Source organism: Dendrobates tinctorius, unplaced genomic scaffold (assembly GCF_039654945.1).
Source record: "Dendrobates tinctorius isolate UK_male_01 unplaced genomic scaffold, ASM3965494v1 ptg000158l, whole genome shotgun sequence".
NCBI classification, from domain to species: domain Eukaryota; kingdom Metazoa; phylum Chordata; class Amphibia; order Anura; family Dendrobatidae; genus Dendrobates; species Dendrobates tinctorius.
In genome coordinates, this window is record NW_027361825.1 from 22,082,653 (window position 1) to 22,102,571 (window position 19,919).

Below are 19,919 nucleotides of genomic sequence, written 5' to 3' on the forward strand. Positions count from 1 at the left end.
TGCCCTATGGCAGTTTAATGTATCTACTGTTTGGCAGAATTATTTATGTACTATTTGGCAGTATTATGTAGATGCGGTATAGCAGTATTAAGTAGGTCCTATATGGCAGTATTATACAGATATTATATAGCAGAAATGTGAATGTGGAGGTGAATAATTTTGAATACTAAGATATCTGGCTAAGAAAATGCTAATAACCTATGAACAGAACTGGCAATGAGAACATATCGGGACCAGTTATGCTCATGTGTGTCCTAAGCAACGCTTCAGTGCAGTTTTGAATTGAGCCAGGTGATTATCATGGTACAATCCATTCATTATGTCCTATAATGCTATGATGAGAACACTAATAACCATTATCTTTACAGCTTCATGTTCAGTGCAATGAGAAAAGCTCAAACTCCACCTATAAATCCCCTCCGCGCTCATGATGTCATTTTGATGAAGTGGTCACATATTCACATACCTTCACCTTTCACAGTTCTTCTTCTGCACGTTATAGTTTCTGGCGACCCAGCGCAGTGTGACGCCGTGCGAGTGAGCAGGGCCTGGCGCAATTTCCTGTACAGTCGGGTGGATGAGGTGTGCCGCCGCACAAAGAAAAACTGTGCCAGGGACACTGCAGCAGCTCAGAGGCACATTAGTTCTCAGGATCAAAGTCAGTCCTGCCACGGAGTCGTACGAGATCGCACATTTTACAGGACAATTTGTCGTTTTCATTGGTACATATGACATTTTAAGCATTTTTCTTATTTTTTGGGATGAGGAGGCATGAACAAAAAAAACACTATTCTGGCAATCAGTGTTCAAGTGGGAAAATGGTGTGTTATTTTGTATTTTATTTTACTTTACCGCTTTTATTTAAGTAGGCGCTTTGAACATGCGATCGTCGCATTGCTCATATAACATAGGCATGTATTATTGCTGGTCAGCGAGTGAGTGCGTTCACATGCCCGATGTTCTCATACGAGTGCTATTCGTAGTTTTGACACATAGCACTTGTACCTGTGATATTCTATGGGGCTGTACACGTGTCCAATTTTTTCCTCAGACCAAAGAAAATAACGGAGACATGTCTGATTTTGATTCAAGAGTTGGATCGAATTCGGCAATGCAAGTCAATGGGTCCGGAACAAAAATCGGACCACACTCGGATGCCACCAGAGTGCGAGACCATTTTCATGTACTGTAAGAAATGAGGAGGTACTTTTTTTTTTTCTCTCCACGTACGTGAAAAACTGATGACATTTGATCCACATGCTGATCCAACTCTGATCCAAGTCTGCTCAGAATAATTGGTGCATTTTTCAGGAAGTCTTTGTTAGACCGCCAACTACATTTAGAACCCAACAGCATGCTCCCAATGGAGTGAAGAGGGAGTTCCCTCCAGTTAAAATAGAGGGTCCTAGATGTACCCAGACTGTCCCAATTTTCTGGGTACAATCCTAGCAATTTCAGGGCTGGCCCCAATCGAAATGGGGTGAGGTTTATCTAACCTCCACCTAATAGTGGGTGGTCCCGCACAGGATGGGGACACTCCCTGGCGGGCCGGGCCGATCTTTCCCGTAAGAGGATGCATGGTAGTACCTAATGTCCATATGCTACCAACTAGAGATGATAAAATGGATTCATAGGACCACACCAGTTCCTGAAAACTGTCTCCTACCTTCCGGCACCCTGAGCTCCTCTTTGTATTAGCCTGGCCGGCACAATGCTGCTTATGTCATGCCGCAATGATTATGTGATTTCGCACTGGACCTGCAAATCAGAAGAGAGACCAGTTATTCCAGCAGGATGGAGATGGCCTGACGTGAGGAATACCAGGGTCTCATGAGTCAGTTCCACGTTGCTGATATAGGAAACCAACAATTTTATTGGATCTTTGGTTGCCAATAATTGTCTTTTTCTCTGTTCAGCCGCTGCTCTTGAGAACTTTCAGAAGAGGCTCCAGACTCACGTGTGTTATTTCAAGGGCTGCTGAGACTCGCGGCTTTGTGCCAAGAATGCCAAGTAACAGAGATACAACTGCGCCTCTGGGACTGGCAGGAAAACACTGGATTATGTTATGTAAGCAATGAACCTGCGTGACTCAAACCGTCTGGAAAACCACAAATAATTACCTGCCATTCTCATTGCAAATAATAACGTATAGACAATGAGGGAGGAGGAGGGGGGACCGATCCTTGAGATTGTCCCACCACTCCCATACAGATATCACAACGAGGAGGCAGCTTATAAACACGGAGGGCAGGAATTACCAGGAAGTATCAATAGAAGAACTTTGGAACACAACAAAAAAACAAAATCATGGATGACAGTGATCTTTGTGATCGGATATGGTTGGAATTCTTGCAGCAGTTTGCAACTTTATCGCCAATAAGGAAAATGTAAAGTTGCACTATGTTATCTGAGCAAGTACCATGATCAAGGGGTGACCGAAAGTGGTCAGGGAGCATTGATCGCCGGGACATGGAGAAAATTGTGGTAATGTCTGATGTGAAGCATACAATAGCAGCAGACGGGTATGGAGGTAGCTTATCATGTAAGCAAGCTATTACCTCAAGAAGGAGCTTACCATACAGACCAAAAACTGTCTCAAGAGGGAGTTTACCATATAAACCAGCAACTGTCTCTAGAGCACTGTTCCCCAACTCCAGTCCTCAAGAGCCACCAACAGGTCTTGTTTTCAGGGTTTCCCTTAAGATTGCACAGGTGAGCAGAGCTCACCTGCAGAGGCAATAGTTCCACCACCTGGGCGATACTAAGGAAATCTTAAAACCTGACCTGTTGGTGGCTCTTGAGGACTGAAGTTGGGGAACACTGCTCTAGAGGGATCTTACATATAAACCAGCAGCTGTCTCTAGAGGTAGCTTACTATATAAATCAGCAACAGTCTGTAGAGGGAGATTACCGTATAAATCAGCAACAGTCTGTAGAGGGAGATTACCGTATAAATCAGCAACTGTTTCAAGAGGGGGATTATCGTGTAAACCAGCAACTGTCTCTAGAGGGACATTACCATATAAACCAGCAACTGTCTCTAGAGGGAGATTACCACATAAACCAGCAACTGTCTCTAGAGGGAGATTACCATATAAACCAGCAACTGTCTCTAGAGGGAGTTTACCATATAATACGGCAACTGTCTCTAGAGGGAGTTTACCATATAATACGGCAACTGTCTCTAGAGGGAGCTTACCATATAATCCAGCAACTGTCTCTAGAGGGAGATTACCATATAAACCAGCAACTGTCTCTAGAGGGAGCTTACTATATAAACCAACAACTCTCTAGAGGGAGCTTACCATATAAACCAGCAACTGTCTCTAGAGGGAGCTCACCATATAAACCAGCAACTGTCTCTAGAGGGAGCTCACCATATAAACCAGCAACTGTCTCTAGAGGGAGTTTACCATATAATCCAGCAACTGTCTCTACAGGGAGCTTACCATATAATCCAGCAACTGTCTCTAGAGGGAGATTACCATATAAACCAGCAACTGTCTCTAGAGGGAGCTTACTATATAAATCAGCACTAGAAAAAAACTGTCCAGGGTCAGCTAAGGGTTTAACTTTCCACACCAAATTTCCAGAGGCAAACAAAAAACCCTTATAAAGACTCAAAATAAAACTTAACTTTTAATTATTATGACATAAATCACAGAAAAAAAAGAAGTTTTAAAAACATACTACTAGATTAGGTTAGTCAATCATTAGTTCATTAGTTAACATAGCCGGGTGTAGGTGCTACAGGAATCAATTATATTACTAAGAGCTTAACATCATTGCACATATTATCTTGACACTACACCTTATGTGCAGGTGACCACTATTGAGTTGATAAGCACAAGCACTTTAATGAATTAATGATTGACTAACCTAATCCACTACTAAGTGTCTTTAAAATTTATTATTTTTTCTGTGTTTTATGTCATACTTAAAAGTTAAGTTTTATTTTGGGTCTTTATAAGGAATTTGTGTTTGCTTCTGGCAATTTGGTGTGAAACTGTATAAATCACCAACTTTCTCAAGAGGGAGCTTACTATATAAACCAGTAACTGTCTCAAGAGGGAGTTTAACATATAATCCAGCAACTGTCTCTAGAGGGAGCTTACTATATAAACCAACAACTCTCTAGAGGGAGCTTACCATATAAACCAGCAACTGTCTCTAGAGGGAGCTGACCATATAAACCAGCAACTGTCTCTAGAGGGAGCTGACCATATAAACCAGCAACTGTCTCTAGAGGGAGCTGACCATATAAACCAGCAACTGTCTCTAGAGGGAGCTCACCATATAAACCAGCAACTGTCTCTAGAGGGAGTTTACCATATAATACGGCAACTGTCTCTAGAGGGAGCTTACCATATAATCCAGCAACTGTCTCTAGAGGGAGCTTACCATATAAACCAGCAACTGTCTCTAGAGGGAGCTCACCATATAAACCAGCAACTGTCTCTAGAGGGAGCTCACCATATAAACCAGCAACTGTCTCTAGAGGGAGCTCACCATATAATACGGCAACTGTCTCTAGAGGGAGCTTACCATATAATCCAGCAACTGTCTCTAGAGGGAGATTACCATATAAACCAGCAACTGTCTCTAGAGGGAGTTTACCATATAATACGGCACCTGTCTCTACAGGGAGTTTACCATATAATACGGCAACTGTCTCTAGAGGGAGTTTACCATATAATACGGCAACTGTCTCTAGAGGGAGATTACCATATAAACCAGCAACTGTCTCTAGAGGGAGCTTACTATATAAACCAACAACTCTCTAGAGGGAGCTTACCATATAAACCAGCAACTGTCTCTAGAGGGAGCTCACCATATAAACCAGCAACTGTCTCTAGAGGGAGCTGACCATATAAACCAGCAACTGTCTCTAGAGGGAGCTGACCATATAAACCAGCAACTGTCTCTAGAGGGAGCTCACCATATAAACCAGCAACTGTCTCTAGAGGGAGTTTACCATATAATACGGCAACTGTCTCTAGAGGGAGCTTACCATATAATCCAGCAACTGTCTCTAGAGGGAGATTACCATATAAACCAGCAACTGTCTCTAGAGGGAGATTACCATATAAACCAGCAACCGTCTCTAGAGGGAGATTACGATATAAACCAGCAACTGTCTCTAGAGGGAGATTACCATATAATCCAGCAACTGCCTCCAGAGGGAGGTTACCATATAAACCAACAACTGTCTCTAGAGGGAGTTTACCATATATAACAGCAACTGTCTCTAGAGGGAGTTTACCATATAATCTAGCAACTGCCTCCAGAGGGAGGTTACCATATAATCCAGCATCAGTCTCTAGAGGGCGTTTACCATATAATCCAGCAACTGTCTCTAGAGGGAGTTTACTATATAATCCAGCAACTGTCTCTAGAGGGAGCTCACCATATAAACCAGTTCCTGTCTCTAGAGGGATTAAAAACACATGTGACAAGCACAAATGTGAACAAGTCGGTCGGACAGTGTTCACACCACCCACTAACTGAAACACAAAAAGAAAACACAGTATGACAAATGTGCAGAAATACACTGCAGTAAAAAATATGACAGTAATCAGCAAGTGCTGGTAAAAAGATGGCAACAAATACAGGGTATTTAGTCGATACGTTTTTTTGCAAAAAAATGTATACCAAGCTACTCCACCTCGTCAAGGTAACCCTTAATGGAGCAGTCCCTATCTAATGTATTTAAAACCTGAACATATGAACAGTGTCTAAATGAACAGGATTAAGACAGGCACTTCCTAGTATGGGCACGTGGTGTAAGGCTACTTTCACACTTGCTTTGTTTTGCAGGGCGCTTTTCCTGCAAAAAAACGCATGGAAAAAACGCATACAAACGCATACAAATGCACCGTTTTTTCAAGCATTTTTATGAGCATGCATGAAAAAAACGCAGTGTTTTTATGCATTTGTGTGCGTTTTTACCGCGTTTGCGCTTTTTTCCAACATTAGTTGGCCCCTCACACTAACCCAAACCATGACTTTACTAACCCTAACCCTTAACCAAACCATATCCTAACCCTTAACCAAACCAGACCCTAACCCTGACCCTAACCCTTAGCCAAACCATACTAACCCTAACCCTTAACCAAACCCTACTAACCCTAACCCAAACCCTAACTAACCCTAAACCCTAACCCTTAACCAAACCATACTAACCCTAACCCAAACCCCCCTTAACTAACCCTAACTCTAACCCAAACCCCTAATTTCCATTGTCTAACCAATGGTAAACAAAAAAACGCATGCATGAGCATGCCAATGCGCACATATGCGCACCCATAGACTTATAATGGGTGTCTTGCTGTAAAAAAATGCATTGCGCGCATGCGTTTTTTTGAGGCAAGTCGGACGCCCAAAAAATGCAACAGGATGCATTTTGTGCGCCCGAGCGCACACCACAAAAAAACGCATGTGCGTAAAAACGCACACAAACGCATGTGTATGCGCACATAAGCGCATCCCATGCAAAATATAGGAAAAAAAGCGCATGCGTTTTTTTGCGCTAAAATACAGCGCAAAAAAACGCAAGTGTGAAACCAGCCTAAGACAGCTCTTTATGTGCATGTCACACAAGAGAGGGGTGGGGGTCTCAAACTATGCATAAGCAAGGAAAAAAAGGGATTAAAAACACATGTGACATGCACAAATGTGAACAAGTCGGTCAGACAGTGTTCACACCACCCACTGACTGAAACACAAAAAAAAAAAACACAGAATGACAAATGTGCAGAAATACCCTGCAGTAAAAAATATGACAGTAATAAGCAAGTGCTGAATCCTGTTCATTTAGACACTGTTCATATGTTCAGGTTTTAAATACATTAGATAGGGACTGCTCCATTAAGGGTTACCTTGACGAGGTGGAGTAGCTTGGTATACATTTTTTTGCAAAAAAAACGTATCGACTAAATACCCTGTATTTGTTGCCATCTTTTTACCAGCACTTGCTGATTACTGTCATATTTTTTACTGCAGGGTATTTCTGCACATTTGTCATTCTGTGTTTTCTTTTTGTGTCTCTAGAGGGAGTTTACTATATAATCCAGCAACTGTCTCTAGAGGGAGCTTACCATATAAACCAGCAAGTGTCTCTAGGAGGGAGCTTACTGTATAAACCAAAAAATGTCTCTAGAGGGAGTTTACTGACAACCTTGTAAAATGTACGGTATTCCCCCATAGACATTCAAAGCCAGCTAGAATATTTTCTTGTTTAAAGGGATTAATCATCTATAAACCTCTATCTCCCCTCTTTGGAAGTCTCATGTTCCTCCTTTGAATGGAGTGGAGGTCACCTGTGCTCTTCTAAGTCTTCTAAAACAGAGGACAAAGGACCCTTTTTCTTGCGATCGGAGTATCATATTACAGTATACACATTATGTTATTTTGTGTTTTTTCTTATAGAATTTTTAAGCATGCAAGTCCTGATTCCATCAAATTCCTTATTCCACTAAAGTTATAATCAGAATTATGGTTTAAAGCTGTTTAAAATGTTAGAAACATATTTACTCAACTTGCATCTTAAATTTTGTAACTTCTATACTTTTTGTGCGGCTGAGATGGGATATGGCCGAACGTGGATGGCAAATTCATAATAATTTGGAGTAAGATGTGAAAAAAACATTGTGAAAACATTTTTTTTGCCTCTACCAAAATATTCTTTACTTTTCCTTTGACAGAGCTATGTGAGTTTTTTTTCTTTTTTTTTTTCGGGGGGGGGGGGGGGGAGGGGGTTTTGAGCTGTAGTTTTCATTGTTACAATTTTAGGATACAAACAACATTTTGACCATTTTTTAAATTTTATTTTACTGAGTGGAGGTGTAGTAGACAAAAAAAAAAAACGGAATTTCTGGTGTAAATAAATTTTATTTATTTTCCTTTATTTTTTTTTTTTTTACAGTGTTTACGTTTATGGCTTAATTATTTTACATTCTGATCGACAGGACATTTACAGATTTCACACACACACACACACACACACACACACACACACACGTATATATAAAACTACCTTGTAATGTCCTCACTGCCTGTTCCGTCCAGATGTGTCCGGATCCCAGAATTCCAAGTGGCGGAAGTTCACAGACCGCCATATTAGCACACCCAAGTGATGGGTGTCTCAATATGGAAACTGCTGCTGGTACCAACCTATTGCACGGTACCACCAGCGGAACACATCGCACCACACACACTGTATACGCCGTATGTACGGCAGTCTGATTTACTGCGCCTGCGATGAATTCCACGCAGGTGCAGTGAATCATTCAGCTGATCCCAGCGGCAGATGCATGACGTGTCTACAGGCAGAGGAAGCCGGTCACATTAAAGGGGTTTTCCATGAACAAAAGTTCATTTTAAAAATTGTCTGTGTCTGACCGTGTACGGAGCATACCACATCTCCTGGGCAGGGGAGGAAGCAAAAGACAATACTGACATTACCTCAGGGGATCACAGAGGATTCATTTTGTGAGGTAAAATATTTCACTGACTGTTTTTAAACAATATTTTACCTCACAAAATGTATCCTCTGCGATCTCCTGCTGTAATGTCAGTATTGCCTTTTGCTTCCTCCCCTGCCCAGCTGTGGTATGTTCTTTACACGGTCAGACACAGGGGTGAGAGAGACAGAGAACAGGGGGGAGACAGCTGAAAAGGGACAGCACATGAAGGGAGAACACAGCACAGGAAGGAGACAGCAGACAAGGGGGATAGCACATGGGGTAGAGACAGGTCAAAGAAGAGAGTACAGATGGGAGAAGTCAGCACATGGGGAAGAGAGAGAGTGGATAGGTGGGTGAGCACATGGGGGGGGAGAGATTCTCAACACTGCAAAACCTGCCCCTATCGAGACATTACACTTCTCCCAATGCAATAGCATCGGGCCTCCATCTAGTATATATTAGATTTTTTAATAATTGTTAAAAGCATTTTTTTATTTTTTTTTATTTTGAACTGGATCCTGCGATCATTCGATTACTTGTCTCATACACTGCAATGGTTTAGTACTGTAGTATACAGAAAATTAAATGATCTCCTTCAACATAAGAGCACAAAGATTGTGGCAAAGGGGCCTCTTCAGTAGGCCCCCAGCTGCCTGAGCAGCCTATCGATTACCCACAAATGCATTTCAGGGATTGGAGGTGGAAGTGATGAGCGCACAGGCGGATCACAGCCATTTAAACGGTGCAGACAGATTTACAACGGCGTATAAACAGTTGAACAGCCGCGATCGGAGCCAGCTCTGGTCGCTGCTATTAGAAGTAGATGCCGGCTGTAAAACCCAGCTGGCACCTATTCTATATGAAGTGGGTTCAGCTTCTCAGCCCCCTCCAAACACTTGAACCCAACAGTTTTGAGGTCCAAGGGTAGTGCAGGATAGAGGGCAGTTAAAGGGGGAACTCTGGACAAAACACAGTGTATATATATATATATATATATATATATATATATATATATATATATATATATATATATATATATATATACACACTGCATATACTTGAGGTTATGTTTTATGTATAATACCCAAGGTATATGCTTTCTGCAGCAGAGCATGTTGAGAGTTGTAGTTACAAACAGCTGGAGAGTTGGACTGTCTTCCCGTAAAAACATTTAATAGCTGTCTCTAGGAGTGGCGGGCAATAAGCGAGGCGGCCATGCGTGTACGTTCCCCTCTTTAGACGCTAATGGAGGCGGTGACACTTTTACCTTCTTTCATGTGCGCAGGTTTACAAGGACTTGGCACCTGCTAATTATGTTTACAGGGTGAAAATTGCAGGAGACCATATCCAGGACCATGTTAATGATTACTGGCAGACATGACAATAATGGAGAAAGAATGGCAAAGTACAGCCTCAGGTGGTGCTATGTGATAGCTGCTAACCTAAAATTACAAAATTGCCCCCTCCATTCCCCATCCAAGCCCCCACTCCCAATGTACTAAACTCCTTTAACAAACCAAAAGAAAAAATTGGTTTTCTTATATCTTCAGGGACTATAATATCCACAAAACTAAACAAGAACGGTGCCCCCTAGTGACCAAATTATTATAAAAAAAAAAAAAAAAAAAAAAAAAAAAAAAAAAAGGAAAAAATTTTTTACAACGTTTAACTAGGCATCACCTACTTATTTTACACAAACGGGCGTAGAACACATTTTTTTAGCATTATTTTTGTTTAGCAAGGTTTTGGTTATTAATTTCTCTTGGTGTATTTCAATGGATCATAAAAGCGTCAGAGAAAAAAAAAAAATTTGCTGTAAAATGTCCCACCCCCGAGGCACGTCAAAGCTCATTTGCATATACTTCCTGTTTTTTTACTCTGCGAGGGCACATTGGATTGAGGCCATACAGGTCTGTAAAAACTTAGCGAAGTGCACGTGTCCGAGAAGTCTGGCCCGATGCCCCGGATCTCCGATGAGCACCACTCTGACCTGTACACTGGCGTCAACGTGACGTCAATACAGTTAGATCCTGTAGCCATAGACCCCACTACTCTCCGTCCTGTAGAACTACAAGATGTCAGCGCTCTGCTACAGGAGGCCCAATGATGTTATTGCATTGTGCCCCCAGTGCCGCCCCGGTCTGTGTTCAGGGGGAAGGAATCGGTTACTCAAATTTAGTGACTTGAAACTTCAATTTTTTGCACTTTTTTACTTTTAAAGGGAATTATTTCCTCTATGCGGGACTCTGAGCCTTATAATTAGGCTAAGGGGTGCAATTTTTGATTTTCCCCTGGTGCTGACAACCCTCTCTACACCTCGGGGTTTCGTTGCGCTTAGTAGCTCGAAGGGTTTCTTTTAATGTAAAATCTGTAAAAAAAATAAATAAATAAAATAAAAAATACCTTGGAAAATACCACTGCTTTTATGACTATTTTTTTAAAAAAACTAGAAAAGCCCTAAATATTGATCACATTATTAAGGAAGTTAGGTATGACAGATTAATGTCTGTGCCTAGAAGGGCGTTACAGGCCGCCTTCTAGTAAAGAGGTTCTCTGGAAGTGACTGATAATTTCCTAGTTTCTACAGGACGCGATACGGGATAAGCCGCTTTTTGCATAGTCATAGAAAAACATAATAGTCCATTGTTATCTGCGGTGTAGATTTCCAGCCGGGTGGTCAGACTCTGCTCTCTACACACCCAGGGACTTGCTCTAATCACAGCAATATACCATTATGTGGACACAGTATTTGGACCTGTCACGCCATAAATATATGTATTTTTTTCTTACCTGGTGTAAATGCCGCTGTTCTCCTGAATCCGGCGATGTTTTTCTTTTCTTCCTACTCCTCTCCGTTCCTGAGATAGGGCCTCCTCTTCCCTGTATATAATTCTAGCCCTTATAACCAAGTGGGTTTGACTTTCAACGCTTCTGTGGGTGATTTCTTGTTTACCACGCCCACTTGACTAACAAGACTAGAATTATACACAGGGAAGAAATGGCTATATCTCAGGAACAGAGAGGAGCAGGAACAAGAGAAAAACATCGCCGGATTCAGGAGAACAGCGGCAAATACACCAGATTGAAATATATATATATTTATGGCAAGTGACAGGTCATCTTTAAGGGGAAAGTACCAATAAAGGATTACACCATGCATAACTGATATTCTACGTGACACCAACGCGGTGCTCAGGGATTTCGCACAGAAAAGTGTCAGATTATGACAATGGCGCTAATACTTTTGCAGATCCACTGCAGAAATCCAAGAGTGAGCCTGAGATTATGGTACAGATTGTTTGAAAAATACACACAAAATCCTGAAGGTGTGAGCACAGTTTAATAATGGTTACCCATTTCTTCATTAAACTCTATGCACATGGACGCTCAGTTTGGTTGAGTGTGCAGACGTTTTCAATGGTGAGAGTGAAGTAAGACGCTGCATTGGTAGCAGCTCATCTATCCTTAAGAAAAAAAAAAAAAAAAAAAAGACAAGACATATTACAATCCAACATGCTCAATCATTTCTTCTTTTAAAGTTGTGAGGTCAACAACATACACATCAGTGTAAGAATATGGATAGGGGTTTGGCCATCGTTTGTAAGGTCTGCATTAATGCTTGGGGAGATGTTCACAATTGGGGACAAAATATCCGATTGGTGCACAAGAACATGAGCGCTGCCATGTAAGCCGGTCCGGCCCGCCAATTTGGGTAAGGCTGGCTGGTTATCCTCTGTGTATGAAGGTCTCCAGATAGTACAAGTTGTCAGGAAGAAGGATGGGGCTGTTTGAGTCCAATATGTCCAATCTTTTGTTCTCAATGGAGGTGTTGCCTCTCATTGAGAACCCATGCATGCTCAAATAAAGCGAGCGTGCATGTGTATGGGAGATTGGAAGGGGCAGCTCACTACTATTGAATGAAAGGTGCAGATCGGAGTCCTCGGTGTATGGGACATCGAGGGTGACAGCTAGCTAATGGATATGGCTGCCGGCAGCTAATCCGCTTCTGTACACACGGGACACACCCGTGTTGTGATTATGTACTTACAGCGGGACAATGCTGCCAACACAAGCCCGACATGTGATGGCTAAACTGAGCCTGCGACTCCTGCAGAGCATTGCCCAACCCTGCGCTGAGTACACACGCTGCAGGCCCAAACGGGGCATCTGGCGTCATATCGGCCAAAAACACTGGAATTCGGTATGCAGACCGGGCAAATGGGACCGCCGCGGTCTGTACAGGGATCCATTACCAGATCTGGGCCGGACGGAGCGGCCGCGCTCTCTACTTGTACGACATGACAGGAGTCGCTCGCACCTAGACAATCAGGGCTGCCGTCAGTCATCGCTCATCTCCTTACAGAGGATCAGTCGCTGCAGGTCGGGAGTTTGCAAAGTAGGGTGAAAAGTGCATCGGGCGCCACTGATCTCTGCGGGATTTATGTGATCATCACTTCTCGTATGGAAAAGCGATCAGCGCACAGGAGGAGCTAACACAGGATACAGACGAGATAAGCGGCAGTCTGGCCGCTTATTTCAGGCAGAAGAATGGTAATGGATGGGTTAAATAAAAATATATCGATGGCGTACACTGGACGCGGTCTGTGCCCCCTGTAGATTTGCCAGACTCATAAAAGCAGATTATAGGAGTAGAAGATAAGGGGCTGTCGGGAGCCAAGCGGATTTCCAGGAGGAACAAGAGAGGATCAGCTGAAAAAATCCAAATATTTGTGCGGAGATCAGCAGAGTTATAGGAGCAGAACAACGAAAATGGTGGCAATCACATGACGGACCCCAGTAACTGTGACTTATAACGTGGTGACCCTCATAGCGTCCCCCAATTAGCTGCCTGGTTTGGGGGTCAGGGAAGGGTTTGCTTCATGTTGGAATACGCCCATTGTATGCAGATACCATCTGTACACAACCCCCACCATGTTTTACCCCCGTCCTACTAATCTGCCATCAACACCAGGAGGATGTGTGATGACATCTTGTAGGGTCCGACCCTGGACCACAGCTTATCACTGTCTGCTGGAGATCTGCTCTAGGCAGTAAGTGTTCAGAGAATTACATGGGACTGCAGGTGAATCTACAGAGTCATCTTACTAAATAGAGTTACATGGGACTGCAGATTAATCTACAGTAATCTTACTAGAGTTACATGAGACTGCAGGTGAATCTACAAAGTCATCGTACTAAAGACTTACATGGCACTGCGGATGAATCTACCGCATCATCTTACTAAAGAGAGAGTTACATGGGCCTACAGGTGAAACTATAGTCATCTCACTAAAGAGAGTTACACGGGACTGCAGGTGAATCTACAAAGTCATCGTACTAAAGACTTACATGGCACTGCGGATGAATCTACCGCATCATCTTACTAAAGAGAGTTACATGGGCCTACAGGTGAAACTATAGTCATCTCACTAAAGAGAGTTACACGGGACTGCAGGTGAATCTACAAAGTCATCGTACTAAAGACTTACAGTACATGGCACTGCGGATGAATCTACCGCATCATCTTACTAAAGATAGTTACATGGGCCTACAGGTAAAACTATAGTCATCTCACTAAAGAGAGTTACACGGGCCTACAGGTAAATCTACAGAGTCATCTTACTTCAGAACTTTACATAGGACTGCAGAGGTATCTACCGAGTCATCTGACTGCAAAAAGTTACATACAACTGCAGGTACATTCAACTAGTTACCGTAATTACAAAGTGTTACATAGGACTCCAAGTAAATAGACGGAGTTACAAATAGTTGCATGGGACTTCAAATAAATCAAATGAGCCATCTTACTCCAGAAAATTACTTAGGACTCCAGGTAAATTTATTGAGTTAACTTACTTCAAAGTCGTTACACAGGACTGCTGGTAAATCTACTGAGTAATCATATTGTATTAAGTTATGTAGGACTGCAAATAATCCTACCAAGTCATCTAACTTCAGAGCGTTACATAGGACTGCAGTTTATTATATTGAATTATCTTATTGTACTGCTTTATATGGGACTTCAGGTAAATCTACTGGGTTATCTTGCTATAGTGAGTTACTTAGGACTACGGGTAATACTAACTAGACATCGTACGTCACTGCGTTACATAGGACTGCAAGTAATCCTACCTAATCATCTTACTTCACTGCGTTACATAGGACTGCAGGTAATCCTACTTAGTCATCTTAGTTCACTGCATTACATAGGACTGCAGGTAATCCTACTTAGTCATCTTAGTTCACTGCATTACATAGGACTGCAGGTAATCCTACTTAGTCATCTCAGTTCACTGCATTACATAGGACTGCAGGTAATCCTACCTAGTCATCTTAGTTCACTGCATTACATAGGACTGCAGGTAATCCTACCTAGTCATCTTAGTTCACTGCATTACATAGGACTTCAGGTAATCCTACCTAGTCATCTAACTTCAGAGCATTACATAGGACTGCAGGCAAATCACTAAATTATCTTATTGTGCTGAGTTGCATAGGACTGCAGGTAAATCTACTGACTCCTGTTACTTCAGCAATATAAATAGACACAGATGTTGCAGCTACAAGCTCGGCACTGCTACATCTGCAGCCTTCTTGGTGCAGATCAGTGACATCGGCAGATGTAGCAGAGCTGTGCTGTTTTATTCTAGCATCGCTTACTCATGATAACTCGGTTACCTGTAGTCCTATGTAAATCCAGTCCTTATTGTAACAGTAGATCACATTCAGTTGTGCCAAAAGACAATCTTGGCTCTGCTACATATGAAGCCGCACATGACGGAGTATGAGTATGGCGTATATATCGGATCCATTTCCCTACCTTACAGTCCGGCGTCTCGTAGGGATCCTCGGCCAGGGATGCTTTCGGAGGATAGGCTTGCTGACATTTCTGGTGCTTTCAGACTCCTGGGGAGGGACAGCTGTAGACACACCCTGGGGGGACGGGCACACAGAGTCAGGTTACCTGGCCCAGGTGAGGAGGAGGCTCTGCCATGCAAACACATTGTTTAACCCATTGGGGCCAGAAACCGGGCAGGATGGGGATCCTTATAGTATGCACTTTCAGGGTCCGCGCAGCTGGGGGTCCAAGATCACTCGGGTCTGCTATAAATTGGCGCTTTGTGAGAAACGATCGTTCATAGGAGGCGGCCGATAAAGAGACGGACATGGATGACAGATACCAGAAAACAAGGGGCAGATAAAGAACACAACCGTGTATACAGGTCTGTAAGCCGATCCCAAAGGAGGAAGTGAAAATCCAACACAAAACATCAAAAAAAATAATACCTGGTCTGACCACAAAATTGGTGCTTAAAGGGATAGTCCACCTCTGGGAACAATTATTTTTTTCTAATTCACGTATATTGGACTAAAAATAAATTTTGCAACTCCCTTTCATAAAAAAAAAATGTCTTTTGTTTTCTGCAGTCTGTGGCCATAAATCAGTTGAGAGGAGCTCAAAAAATTACATTTTAAAGAGTTAAACATGTCATCACAATGAGCTCACTGACGGATTCTCAGTTAACTCACTCTGCGGCAATGCGATTTTCCAGGTCAGTTCAATTACAACGAGATCCAAAATGTTTTATTTTTCTGTAAATTGAGCTATGTTTTGATTGCTTTTTATTGTGGGTAAAAAACCCCAGCAAATCTGATGTTTGTTTTTCTCTTTACCAATCAGGTTGATTAATTTAACCTGGACATTTAGGAATGGTTACTTTTTCTTTTTCTTTATTTTTAATTGTAAAAAAGGAAGATTAAAAGTTTTTATATATATATATATATATATATATATATATATATAAACTTTTTTATTCCTTACTTCTGTTTTACTTTTTTTTATATCTTTAGACTTGAACTTGTTGCAATACATGGTGTAAATGTTTCTAATGAAGCCTAGTCATGGGTTGAGCTGCAAGGGAGAACAAAGATGATGACAACAACATAGGCCTCCAATCATCCAAAAGCTGCCATTGGCATACCACAATTGTGTTGCAAGGGAACAACGATGGGCGCAACAACCAGTCCATTTAATTTGACAGATGTATCTAAATGGTTCACCAGCAGTGAGAGGTGGAGCCAGCTCTTGCTGCTGTTAATGGTCGATGTTTGCTGTATGGCACAGCTGGCACCTGCAGGCTGAGCTCTTGAATGCACTACATACAATGGAGGACTTAATATTGCAATAGGGAGGGTTAATATCAGCTACGTGTGCTTGCAAATCGAAGCTATGCTCAAAGGTGCTGATACAAGTCTAAGTTTTGCAGGCGGAAAATCTGCAGTGAATTACAGGCTGTGGCTTGATCAATGGAGGCTGAAAAAGTAAGACTCAAGTCCTTCATTTCTATCAACATATTTTGTTTTTTTGGAGAGGGGGTGATGTTTAGTGAGAACTAGTTCTCCTGGTAAACGTAAAATAAAAATCTAAAAGCCTGTATTTTTTTCTTTCCCTTTGGAGATAAGCAGTATCAAAAGTGCCTGGCCGACGCTTATCTTTCCCATCCCATTGGAGCAGCGTATCTGAACCTTTAGACCGTGACTTGCCCATGGGTCCACGTCTAATAAAAGATAGATACATATTAAAAAAAAAAAACGTTTAAAGGGGTCAAAATGTTCCTCAATGGGGTCAATGGCACTTTATGATATGTAGTGTACCTAAAATTCTGTTTCATATTGCAGTGGTTAAAGGGGTTGTCCACCTTTAGGGGGCATTTTTTTTAATTAAAGGCATGTATTTGGTGCTCAAAATAATTTTTGCAATTGGGTTTCATTAAATATCTTGAATTATTTGGCTTTTACAGGCTTTTTATTTCCCAGAACGTTCTACTTTCATGTGGTCTATGGTTATAAATCAGCTGAGAGGAGCTCAGAAAAAGACAGATAACAGAGTTACCGTCTCAACCAATAGATGATCAGAATGAGCTCACTGACAGATTCTCAGTTAACCCATTTTGCAGGCGGCAATAGACAATGCGTTGCACAGGTAATAGAAGGCAAATGGTGCATAATTTTTAATGAAATCCAATTATAAAGTTGATATTTAACTAAAAATACATGCATTTAAATTTAAAAAAGTCCATAAAACCCTATTAAGAGAGCTTAAAAAATGTCACCCAAGATGCACTTACGTATGGGCAAATATCCACTGCTGACAGCACTGGCCTATACGGGCAGCTCTGAGGTCTCATGCAGGAGTTAATGTGAGACTAATAATCCACTGGGTCATAAATGCAAATAGAAATGGAAAATAACAGGATGGAAACTGGTAGGAGACGGATTAATCACCGTCCTTGTACTATGGTTCTGCTCTATTGATCTGCTAACATCTCATCTTTCATGCCTTTATCACATACAGCACAAGTGCAAACTGCGACCTCAGGCCCCGGCCGGGTGTAAAAGTGGCACCAGGTCCGAGGGAGTATAAGACCTCGCAGCTCTGCTGATGGAGCTGTCGCTGGAAAATAGCATGAATCGATGGGAGGAGGAGAGATCTCTATTACACCTCCTGGAAATGTGGGAATAAAATGGCATCAGGCAATTCTCCGATACGGGCAGCGCTGACTGCACAGAAAGACTGTGCGAAATATCAATGCCAACACGTTTATTCATGGCAGGACAGCCATATTCTTTATTACTTAATCATGTCAGAAATATGAACGTATATAGAGAAAGAGAGAGAAGGAGAAAAAAGATAGAGAAAAAGAAAGATAAATAGAAAGAGATGAAACGAAACAGAGAAAAGGAGGAGAAGGAAAGAGAAAGGCAAAGAGAAGGAGAGAAAGAAAGAGAGAATGAGGAATAGAGAGAACGCAAAGGAGAGAGAGAAAGAGAAATATAGAGAGAGATAAAGTACAATAGCAGAGAAAGAAAGAGAAATAAAGAAAAAGAGAGGAAGGAAAGAAAGGAAGAGAAACAAAAAGGAGAAAGATAAAAAATTAGAGAAATACAGAGAAAAAAGATGAAGAGAGAAAGATAGAGAAAAAAGAGAAAGTGCGAGAAAAACAGAGAGAAAGTCAAAGAGAGTGAAAGAAAATGACAAAAAAGAGAAGAGAAAGGCAGAGAGAAAAAAATACAGAACGATAGAGAAGACTGAAAGCAGAGAGAGAAAAAGAGAAAAAAGAGAAAAATACAGAGTGAGAGAGCGAAAAAAAGAAAAAAACAAGAGAAAAGAAAATTATAGAAAGTGAGAAAACAAAGCGTGAAGGAGAGAGAAGAAGAGACAGATCAGAGTGATGGGTCCGGACCTTGCAAATACTGCGGCACTAAGCCGATTGTTCCTAACAATACATGGCACTGTATGTAGCAAAGGGGAGTCTGTTGCGCGGGGGCCTCGTCATCACTCCCCCACCAATCTGGGCCACGATCTGGTAATAAATCAAATGAATAATTAGAGTCAGAGGAGGATCAGTAATGTCGCCATTCAGGCATGAGCAGAGCTTGTCATCCAGCTTTCTCGGACTTCTGAATGGCACATAAAATGGTCTCTCCCGGCTCGGCAAGTAGCTGCGTTCTTCTTACTTTCTCTTCCCTAGAAATAGCGCCGTTTTCAGCACTCTGGGGACAAGTCTGATGGTCAGTGAGACTCGTGTACTTCGGGCCAGCGTCTCCTCTGCCCGGGCCGTGCACTGGCCCAGATTGGCAACTTTGTGGTCAAGCGTGTCCTGTGTCACTGGGCGAATCCCATGGAGGTGATATTTATACAGGTCCTCACGCAAAATAAAAAGACTCCGCGGCTCCAGCAGGAGGGAGAGAACGTGGCGCTGCTCTTCTGTCCTAGGGGCCTGGAATATAGAAAGGTCCTCACCCCATCTTTTCATATCATGATCATAATCATAATTATTAACATCATTTCACAATAAACATTAGTGATCTTACAATTTTCCCACTGATCACTTGTAGTTTTTTTTTTTTTGACTCCTATTTCCTGTCCTTTCGGGAAAAGTTTTCAGCAGGCTCATTATCATCAGAGGCAGGTTTACAACGACAGGTTTCACCCTTATACAGCTGATATCACAGGATCCACCAATCACATCTGGCGATTTCATAAACGGGTCAATGATGAGGAATGAGATCTTTATTTTCTCAAACACTAAAATACCCTAAGCTGCTCCCACTCCTGTATAAAGTGGCTAGCAGAGCCTTATCTCGTGTGAAAACAAAAAGATGGGGCATGCTAAAATCCAACATGCCCAATCACCTTTAATTTTCCCCTGATTTGAGGAGAGAGGCAGAACACCCACTATTCACAATAGATGGCGGCCCTAATAAACAAGTCAGGGCTGGCTGACTTCTAATGTATATGGAGCCCTTAAAGGGAATCTGTCACCGCTTTTTAGTGATATCATGTAAAGATATCACCCAATTGTGCGTCCCATAAGGATTCTTTTAGGATTTTTTATTCCCCCTGACCCCGCACCTTTGATTCAAAAATACCTTTGTTATCTTGGTGAAGAG

The 19,919-nt window shown here is 42.0% G+C and overlaps 1 protein-coding gene across 6 annotated transcripts in view; it reads right to left on the minus strand.

Moving 5' to 3' along the window:
• The window catches only part of LOC141051941 (uncharacterized), a 46,265-nt gene that overhangs the window by 14,209 nt on the left and 12,137 nt on the right, over positions 1-19,919 (minus strand). For 4 of the 6 annotated variants that reach the window (XM_073549086.1, XM_073549085.1, XM_073549088.1 and 1 more), the window contains exon 7: positions 15,286-15,398. In XM_073549086.1, the coding sequence (XP_073405187.1) occupies positions 15,286-15,398 (113 nt within the window). Of the gene's footprint in view, positions 1-1,666; positions 1,759-15,285; positions 15,399-17,593; positions 17,851-19,919 lie in introns of those variants that run through there. The other 2 variants (XM_073549089.1, XM_073549090.1) reach the window with 2 other exon arrangements.